At 31.9% G+C, this 10,938-nt stretch overlaps 1 protein-coding gene across 1 annotated transcript in view; it reads right to left on the bottom strand.

Annotated features, from left to right (window-relative positions):
* Nucleotides 1–10,938, bottom strand: part of NT1 (Neurotrophin 1) — a 123,682-nt gene that overhangs the window by 75,966 nt on the left and 36,778 nt on the right. Inside the window, exon 2 of the mRNA XM_014419313.2 lies at nt 2,876–2,952. Coding sequence (XP_014274799.1) covers nt 2,876–2,952 — 77 coding nt within the window. The remainder of the gene's footprint in view (nt 1–2,875; nt 2,953–10,938) is intronic.

Here is a 10,938-nt window from a genome sequence, read left to right on the forward strand (position 1 = left end):
AAAAAATAAACAACAACAAATATATGTAAAAAGAAAATATGTATATATATGATAATTATCAATAATATACAAAAAATAATCAACGTATGCGATATATGCGTGTGATCATTCTTCTGGATGATTTTATTTCTCATCAGTTTCCATTTTCACTCCAAAATAAGTAGAAAATTCTGAGAGTTAATTTATGGATTTGCATAGTAGACAATTATACTAAAAGTATTTAATGAATGCACGAAAAAACTTGTCTAAATGCCAATTGTACCGTCCATAAAACAAACAAAAAATGGACATATTTTAATTCCATTGAAGATTCATTAAAAAATGACACAGACAACAACAATGACAAAAAAATTAAAAACAACAACAAAGTTATAAGTTTTTTTCGTATAATATGAACACTAGTAATTATTTTACGAAAAATATTATACAATACAAAAGTACATTACAATAATAAAGTACAATCATTAATAAAGTAATTGGAATACATATAAATTAATTTATAATTCATAACAATGAAAATCTGAGACGTCTAAACAAAGCGTTAATGGACATCATGAATTTTTTACTTGTTTTGTGATCCTCAATTCATATATTCCGTTAGAAAACGTAACCCTGAAACATCCTGTATAGTCCTTGTCTTTTTTAGAGGTACGTCAAGGAACAAGCTTTGGCCATGTTTTAGTGATGACTCCTAACTAGACTGACTTCCTTCATTTGGAGACTGTTAGATGTCGCAAAGGCTGGCTACAATTAAAGATCCGACCGAATTCCTTCACAGAAGAGTGGTCAGCATCACGCTCCAAGTAGCGAACTAAACGCTACCGTCCGAGGAAATGATTGACAAAAGGATCGTTATTGGAGCAGATAGAGTTCCGTTTTAATTAAGGACAAGCGGACAATCATTGTGACAATCTTCAGTAAGAAGAGATCAAAAGATGTCGCAAAGGTATTTAGGTGGCGAAGATATTTAAATTGTATATATAAAATTCGTTTATTGTATATATGTAATTTTTTAACAGAGTGTAATATTTGATCATTTCTCCATAATCAATAATATATGTTTAATTACTTAATCGTATATTTATTTATTTATTAATTTTTTTTTTTAAATTTTACTGTTTGAGAACTATAAATAAGTAAAAAAAGAGAAAAATTAAATTCAAATCACAAAAGGTAATTGTACCTTTCAATGTACTATTTATCGATTATAGTATTGTGGAAAATTGTATATAATAATCAATAAATAATAACTTAAAAAGAAATGTTAAATGTCGTTTCTTTGTTTACGGAGTTTTGTAGTTTAATTCATCTGTCCAACAACTTAGATGTTAATCGAATATATTCATGGGGTGTGGGTAGCTGATTACTAATTCAAATGACTTGGGTTCGATCCGACCTGTGTAAAACAATTATATCCTGTGAAGAAAAAAAAAAAAATTGTCCTATTTTGGTACTTCAGAACAGTATCTCATAGGAAGAGTATACCAACACAAACATAGACGTACCTCTATAATAAATAACCTTAACAAACCTGACCAAACTCTCATCACTTATTTTAGATAATTATAATAATAGTAATAATAATAATAATAATAAAGGCCCAACGAACCCGAAGGTTCTATGCCGATACCACTAAATGCTCCCGGTATACATCCTTCCAGTGATGCCCCTCCAAACCCAATTCCACAAAATCTGTTTTAACATAATCCTCCCATCTACGTTTCGGTCTACCCCTCGGACGTTTACCCGTTGGTTCAGTGTTTATTAACATTTTAGGGATCCACTCGATACTAAGCTCTACAACCTTACACGCCCATCTTATACGCCGCAATGCTATAACTTGAATTATATTTACCGTGTGTGGGTTCCTTAATTCAGCGTTGTGTAATCTTCTAAATTCTCCCATTAATTCATCATTTTTCGGTCCGAATATTTTGCATAATACTTTATTTTCGAAAACCATAAGACGCTGTTCATCCCTTAGTGTAAGAGGCCACGCCTCGCATCCATAAAGAACAGTGGGAAGGATAATAGTTTTGTAAATTCTAATTTTTAAGTTTTTCGATAGAAGGCGCAAGCTAAGCAGTTTCGAAATTGAAAAATAAGAAGCATTTCCCGCCTTCAACCTTGCCTTTATTTCCTCATCAATTTCGTTTTTTTCTAGTTACCGTATAACCTAAATACTTAAACCTATCTACCAGTTCAAACATATTTTCTCCTATATCTATATCACCAAAATTGCTCGCGTTTCAACTGCTAACTATGTATTTTCTTTTATCCATACTTATTTCAAGACCTAGTTCCTTACTGGAGTTTATTAATATTTTAGATAAACAGAACATAAATTGAAACTTGATATACCAAAAATCATATATCGGAAAAAATACTTTAGAATCCGGGCTATTAATAAAAAATGAGATTTACAAAGTTTTAATTCATGTTATTCTAACCTAATAAATACATAAGACATAATTAACAACACTAAATATAAATCCACAAAATACAAAACAGAAATAACAGACGGACTACCTGCTTGAAAAACGGTTAGTGTTGAAAAAGTCAAAGCAAACTCTACTTCCACCTCGAGTTAGTTGAATCATAGTAATGTAGAATAAACTGTAATATACAATTGTAAGTATTGTTTATAATAAAATATTAATTAATCGTAAATTATACTATGTATATGTAGTTTTATAATAATTAGTTGAAGATATATAATTAGTTTTTTCATTATGTACGAATATCCAGACAATAAAGTTGCGAAATGTCGCCTAAATATAGTTGTATTATTGAATTATCCTCAAAACTCACAAAAATATTTATATGGATATATAACTATAATATAATAAAATATATAAGATGAAATTTAACTTACGTTTCGGCAGCATTGCTTTCTTCATCATCGAAACTGAGATCTTCCAAATCCTCAGAGGCTGAAGTGAGGCACAAACCCTGAACAATTTCACAGTGAAACAGTTATTCATTATTTGTTATATCCATAAATATTATTAGTAAATTAAAAAATAAAGTCTGAAGTTTTAGTTAATACTTTGTCAATATTTTGTGAATTTAGAAACCTTCAGGGCAGAAAAGAATGTAATAATAAAATATTGGTTGATTTGTCATTGAAAGGTTGTTTCTCAATTTGTATAGCCTTTGTTAGTAATATTGATGTTAGATGTGCCATATCTGGCTTGATCTGCATTGACGTGTTAGTTTTACTCTATTTTGAAGGCTGGTATTTGTATTTCGAATCTTCGATTAGTTAAATGTTTCGGTAAATAATAAACAATATGAATGTTATTATAGCTATAAATACATTAAATATAAATTATAACAGATAAAAGTGTATTTATATTAGGGAGTAGAAAGTGGAAGAAGGTTTTGAGAGCAAGGTGCACTCACATAAGAGAGATCGCTGGCTCTCCAAAGGCCAGAGAGTATGGCCTTTAAACTTAACCTCTAGTTCGTCGTTTTTAAAACCACCAATAGGGGTTAAACCGGGCTATCGTGGGCTCCAATAATTTATTCAAAAATCTTTGATGAATAATAATACGTATTTATATCATACTCTGAGTGTCTTAGACTTGTTTATGAATATTTATGTTTACGCGTGTAAACATATTATTTTCTTTATTTATTTTCATTGTATTTTTTTTTTTTTATATATATTTCAAAGACTGAAAGTTTTTTTATTCGTTTTATAACGAAGAGGAATCGATCTATTATTTGTTTATTGTTGATATATGGTGTAAGGGTTGTTTAATAGTGAGGTTTACTTTTTATTTGTAACAAAGAAATTACGAACGGTTAATAATAATAACAACAACAACAACAACAGCAACAGCAACAACAACAGTCAGCCACAGCTGGTACATGGATGACCTCAGACTATACGCGAAAAAAAAAACAACTACAAAATATGGTTGAAGCTGTTTCATCTTTTGCAACAGACACAGGGATGTCATTTGGCCTCGATAAATGTGCAGTGATCCATGTAACCAAGGGGAAAGTGGTTAGTAAACAGAACATTCTGGTTAATGAAGAAGAGCACATAAAGGAACTTGAAACTAATAAATTATTTAAATATTTGGGCATGCAACAGCATCTTAAAATATCTCGAAAAGATATGCAACAAAAATTCCTAACAATCCTCAAAATTAGGCTAATATAAGTGCTCAAAACCGAACAATCTGGGAAGCAAAAAATCAAGGCCATCAACATCTGGGCTATACCAGTTTTTATAAAACTCTTAGTTATAGCTTCGGTAAAGTGCAATGGTCAAATACAAGCCTACAGGAGATGGATCGCCTTGTACGAACAACTCTAACACAAGAACGGACCCACCACCCAATATCATCTAAAACTCGTCTGTATTTACCTAGAAAAGAAGGAGGACGTGGATTGCTAAATATTGAAGAAGCTTGCCGCAAACAGGAAGATACCCAACGTCATTACTTTCCCTAAAAAGCAACATGGGTTTACCTTAAGGATGGACTCTGGTTTAACTGCACTTAATCTGAGCAAAGGTGTTGAATCAACAATCGTATCACAAAATGAACAACAGGCAGAATGATGGGAATGGGCTTAGACTGCTGCAGGACATTCTGTTATAAATTTTAATAAATATAAAATTAATTTATAGTCACACCACCTCTATTTTACTTATTTTTATTATTGATTTTATTTATTCATAATTTTTTTTTTCTCTTTTCTTCTTTCTTCCCTTTTTCAAATTAACTTTTTTTTTTTTTACTATTAGAGGGCAATAGTTTGTTTTATTTAAGTGTACCAATATCATTATTTTTTGTTAATAATTTTACTTTCCTCTTTTATTAAGAAGCATCATTCTTATCAATTTATTTTTTTTCTTTTAACAAGAACATTGTATTATATTTAGGGGTGTCTTTTGTACGAGACTATACTCTCCCCTCCATAATCAACTGTTAAAATATATATAATATAACGTTTATATCAACCATGTAAGGCCCACCAGGCCGATCTGGTATAACATAAAAATAAATAATAAATAAAATACGTAAAGGATTTATTAACTTTCATCATTGAAAAGAACTGTTAACATTTATAGGTACTGCCAAACGCAGAAATCAATCTTTATGCGAATTTTCTAAGCTTTGGAAAATGGTCTTCTTTGAGGTATTTTATGTAGAAATGACACAACTCCAAATTCAAATTTAGATTTTAGGAGTGAGTTTTCTTGAATCTCGATCAAATCCATTTCCAAATGTATTGGATCATTTTGTACATTACTTTTTGTTGGAGTAGCAAATAAATTGAAACAGTCTTCCGTGTTTTTGAAATCGCTAAATCTCTTCTAAACTTGCTCCGACAGTAACTTGAGTTCTTCTGCATACTGAGCATAAGCAATATTTTCATACGCAGAGAACGTGGTGAAATAGTAATTGTTACCATACAGCATCTATCTCTCCCACAAGTGGATTTTGTTCTGAAACGCTTCCAAATGGCTTTACAAATTATTTACAAACTGTATTTGCTTTTAAAATTTCAAATTTAAATCATTCAAAGGACTGCAATACAGGATCCGTAAATTTCTAGCCCCTACATATTATCTCATTAACCGTTCTTATCTCTCTCAGACAGATTATTTCAAGTAAATCACAACAGCGCTTATTCATCCCTGTTTCCTCAGTCTGCAGGTGTACCTCAGGGTAGTATTCTTGGTCCTATTCTTTATACAGTTTTTACAGCTGACATCCCAACCCATCCTAATACTATTCTCACCACGTATGCCGATGACACATGCCTATTGTCAGTGAATAATGATCCTTCTATTGTATCCCAATCCCTGCAATCCCACCCTCGAAGAATGGTGCCAAAACTGGAGGATTAAAATTAATTCCAATTAATCCCACCAAATTACATTTACCCTTTGTTGTGAACCTTTGTCTTGCCCTACAGTATCTTTTAATAATACCCCACTTATTCCAGTTGAACAGATCCGTTACTTAGGACTAAATCTGGACAAATGACTGACATGGAATGCTCAAACAAGACTGAAAAGACAGGAAACTGCTCGTCGATTCCGACTATTACAACATTTACTAGACAAACGGTCCAAACTTCAAATCCATTACAAAAGACTGATCTACATGACTATTATAAGGCCTATTTGGACATACGGAGTTGAGCTATGGGACTCCACTAAACCATCTAATTCCTCTCGAATCCAATCCTTACAATCCAAAATCCTTCGTAAAATCCTTAATGCTCCTTACCTTGTTACAAATCAAATCATCCATCAGGACTTCAATGTCCCTTATGTTGCCGGTTTGGCCAGAACCAGATACCAATCCTTCCATAATAAACTTCCCAACCACCCAAACCAACTCGTTTCTAACCTGGCTTTTCCTTCACTACCTAATAATCCTCCTAGGCGTCTGAAAAGAAGATGGCCTCCAGATCTTCTCCTTTAGAAATCTTTTTAAAGTTCTATCAATGGGTAGATTCTCCACATGTTTTTATCATGTCATAATAGCAACTTACAGCAAATTTACTTGTTGAATATATATGTATACAGTTGTAAATATCAATAAATAAATTATTAAAAAAGATAATCCAAATAGCCTGTAAGGTCGACCAGAAATGCTAAGACACGTATCCATTTTGGATCACTCAATTCAGATAGTGGTTTATCTTTTATTAGCATAAAATCTGCTGTCTCATTTCTAAGCTCGTAAAACCGTTTCAGCTTTTTCCCTTTGCTCAGCCATCTGACTTCAGAATAAGATGTTACGTCTTCATATTCGGCTGATATTTCATCCAAAAATGCCTTGAACTGATGATGGTTAAGCCCTCAGGATCGAATAAAATTGATGGTTTTTACTTCCACATTCATAACATTCTGGAGTTGAATTAACTTACAACATAAGCTCTGTTGGTGGATAATGCAATGAAAGACTCAAATCATCTTTTTGGAAATTTAATTCAGTTGCCTTTTCATTCAAAATTTCGATGAAACCTTTACGTAAGTGCATACACCAATAAATTTTGACCATGGAAAGCCAAAACTTCTGAATACCTTTAGAGCTTCATTAAAAATATCCTCTCCTGTAGCTTACAAATATAGTTGTACTTTAATTTCTACCACTTTTCAAGTCGAATATTTGCGATCAAAAATTTTTGGAAAATTTTTTTGTGTTTTGAAAGTTCTGTTGACCTCCCTCTCTCTCCCCCCCCCCCTCAAGAGTTTCAACTTTAAATGGCATATAGGAGCTACTAGAACTCTAAGAATTTTTAATTTCTACGACTTTTCAAGTCGAATATTTGCGATTAAAAATTTTTAGAATTTTTTTTTCTTTTTTGGGAGTTCTGTTGCCACCCCCACCCTCAAGAGTTCTAATAATTGTCCTTATTAAATAAATCCGTAATTTTGCCTGCAAAAAAGATGAACGGCTGCGAAGACGCACACAAATCTTGCGTAATGCATAATCGGTATTTTTTTATATTAAACAACATAAATTATTCATAAAAAATTTTTGAGGTTAATAAACTTTCAATTGAATGTAATTTATATTGAATTATCATATTATAGTACAACGTTTCGGGACTACTGTCCCATATTCATGTACTTTATTTTTTTAATAATTTTTAGTAATATATTCATTGATATTTACAACTGTATACATACATACACATCAAGTAAATTTGCTGTAAGTGATATTATGACATGGTAAAAACATGTGGAGAATCTACCCATTGATAGAACTCCAAAAAAACATTTCTAAAGGAGGAAGATCTCGAGGCCATCTTCTTTTTAGACGTCTAGGAGGATTATTAGGTAGTGAAGGAGAAGCCAGGTAAGAAACGAGTTGGTTTGGGTGGTTGGGAAGTTTATTATGGAAGGATTGGTATCTGGTTCTGGCCAAATCGGCAACATTGGGGACATTGAGGTCCTGATGGATGATTTGATTTGTAACAAAGTAAGGAGCATTAAGGATTTTGGACTGTAAGGATTGGATTCGAGAGGAATTAGATGGCTTAGTGGAGCCCCATAGCTCAACTCTATATGTCCAGATAGGGCTTATAATAGTCATGTAGATCAGTCTTTTGTAATGGATTGGAAGTTTGGACCGTTTGTCTAGTAAATATTGTAATAGTCGGAATCGACGAGCAGTTTCCTGTCTTTTCAGTCTTGGATGAGGATTCCATGTCAGTCGTTTGTCCAGATTTAGTCCTAAGTATCGGATCTGTTCAACAGAAATGAGTGGGGTATTATTAAAAGATACTGTAGGGCAAGACGAAGGTTTAGGACGAAGAGTAAATGTGATTTGGTGGGATTTATTGGAATTTATTTTAATAAAGTGCCAGTTTTGGCACCATTCTTCGAGGGTGGTGATGTGGGATTGGAGGGATTGGGATACAATGGAAGGATTATTATTCACTGACAATAGGCATGTGTCATCAGTATACGTGGTGAGAATAGTGTTAGGATGGGTCGGGATGTCAGCTGTAAAAACTGTATAAAGGATAGGACCAAGGATACTACCCTGAGGTACACCAGCAGACTGAGGAAACAGGGAAGAATAATGTGATTTACTTGAAATTACCTGTCTCAGAGATAAGAACGAATAATGAGATAATATGTAGGGGGTAGGAATTTACGTATCTTGTGTAGTAGTCCTGGGTGCCAGACTCGATCAAAAGCTCATGGACTTTAAACCTACAACAATAATAATCCACCATAATAATAATCTTCATCCATATGTATTATTACATGTGTCACATCTTTACACTATTCTCACTTTTCTACCATTACTTATTTTTGCATTCTGACATGATTTCCTATATGAAATTCAAATTATGAAAAATTATGAGGTGAATATAATTGTATGAATTATAATACAAATAATATGGATGATGATTGTTATTATGGTGGATTATTATTGTTGGAGCTTTAAAGTACATGAATATGGGACAGTGGTCCCGAAACGTATTATAATATGATAATTTAATAAAAATTACATTCAAATGGAAGTATTATTATTATTATTAACCTCAAATTTTTTTTATGAATTGACTTACCAGACTTATATATCTTATATAGGAGCTACTAGAACTCTAAGAATTTTTAATTTATACTATACGACTTCTCAGGTGGAAAATTTCCGATCAAAATTTTTTTTTCGTTTTTTGGAGTTCTGTTGGTCCCCCCCAAGAGTTCTAAAAATTATCCTTATTAAATAAATCCCTAATGTTGCTAGAAAAACACATAGACGGTGTTAAAGTTGCATAAAATACGTATTTTACGCGCATGCATTTGACCGGTATTATTGATGTTTTAAACATCAGAACTATTTCTATAAATAATCGAGAACTCTAGAACTCTTATGGATACTACTAGAACTAAAAAAAAAATTGAAATATTTCGAGGATGGGGGGCTAACTTCACAGAGGTGAATTTTACAGTGGGCCGGATTCTGCCAGTCGGGGGTTGCCCATAAATGTTCTAGTGTCAAGATTTCGACCCTCATCTTACTGTTTGTATAGACGTCAGTATAGGTCAGACTATTCATTCACCGAGGAGGCGTTCTTTATTTAATTTGTTTTTTTAAAGAAGAGTTTTAATTTGTATTCATTTCTTTCGTTTTCTTTTTTTTATCATTAATTTGCATAATTCTTTATGATTGTTATAAAAGATTATTTTTCTTTTTATTTATAATTTATATAAATATTTATAATTTCATCTAATATATATGCATGTCTTATATCCCACTTTTAAATAACCCCCCTATCATACATCAGTAATAAACAAATAATCGATCGATTCCTATTCATAACTTAAAATAACTTTCAGTCTTTGAAATATATATAAAAAAAATAAATACAATGAAAATAAATAAAATTAAAATAAATAAATAAAATAAAATGTTTACGTGCCTAAACAAATTATATTGTTTATATCAAGCTATATAATGTTTTAATAATAAATCTTGATACTTTAAACCCGTCTATTTAAACTATTGACAAAAATATTATTGAAAATGAAGGTGATGCGAGGTTATATTTTTTCCCCAGATCCGAATTTACTAGCAATGACCCCGCGTGGACTCCGGCTAGACACAGAAAAAGAAATCAGTATAAAAGGTTCTCAAATCTATATACAGTTGTTTCTTTCAATTCTTTTTATTGTTTATTTCGGCCACCCACAAAAAGAAAGCACTAACACTAAAATTGAATAGGACAAAGAAAAGATACTGGCATTGTTTGTTTGACTTCTGAATTCCTCATCGCTCAGTTTCTAGTTACACCAACATTCTTCAACGAGTCAGGTCCGTCAGCGATATCAGTGGATTAATTCTTTTATAATCCTCTAATGATCTTGAGGAATGAAGGAAAGACTTTATTTGCATATAACTTGAGAGGCGTACAGTAATTTTGGTTATTTATCGGGTTTTAAATAACCAAAATTACTGTACGCCTCTCAAGTTATATGCAAATAAAGTCTTTCCTTCATTCCTCAAGATCATTAGAGGATTATAAAAGAATTAATCCACTGATATCGCTGACGGACCTGACTCGTTGAAGAATGTTGGTGTAACTAGAAACTGAGCGATGAGGAATTCAGAAGTCAAACAAACAATGCCAGTATCTTTTCTTTGTCCTATTCAATTTTAGTGTTAGTGCTTTCTTTTTGTGGGTGGCCGAAATAAACAATCTACAATCTAAAAGGAAAGACTTTATTTGCATATAACTTGAGAGGCGTACAGTAATTTTGGTTATTTAAAAGGCGATTAAATTTTCTTCAAAACAAAAATAATATGAAATTGGTGAATGACACAATCTTCCGTATTAAAATATATTAGTTGTTGTTGTTGATTTTTGCTTAAAGGCGTAAAACCCTCTGGTCATCAACGCCTATGGGATGATAAAAGTAAAAAAAAAAAAAAAATAAATAAA

Source organism: Halyomorpha halys, unplaced genomic scaffold (genome assembly GCF_000696795.3).
Source record: "Halyomorpha halys isolate HHAL.00 unplaced genomic scaffold, Hhal_1.1 Scaffold233.1, whole genome shotgun sequence".
In the NCBI taxonomy this organism is placed as follows: domain Eukaryota; kingdom Metazoa; phylum Arthropoda; class Insecta; order Hemiptera; family Pentatomidae; genus Halyomorpha; species Halyomorpha halys.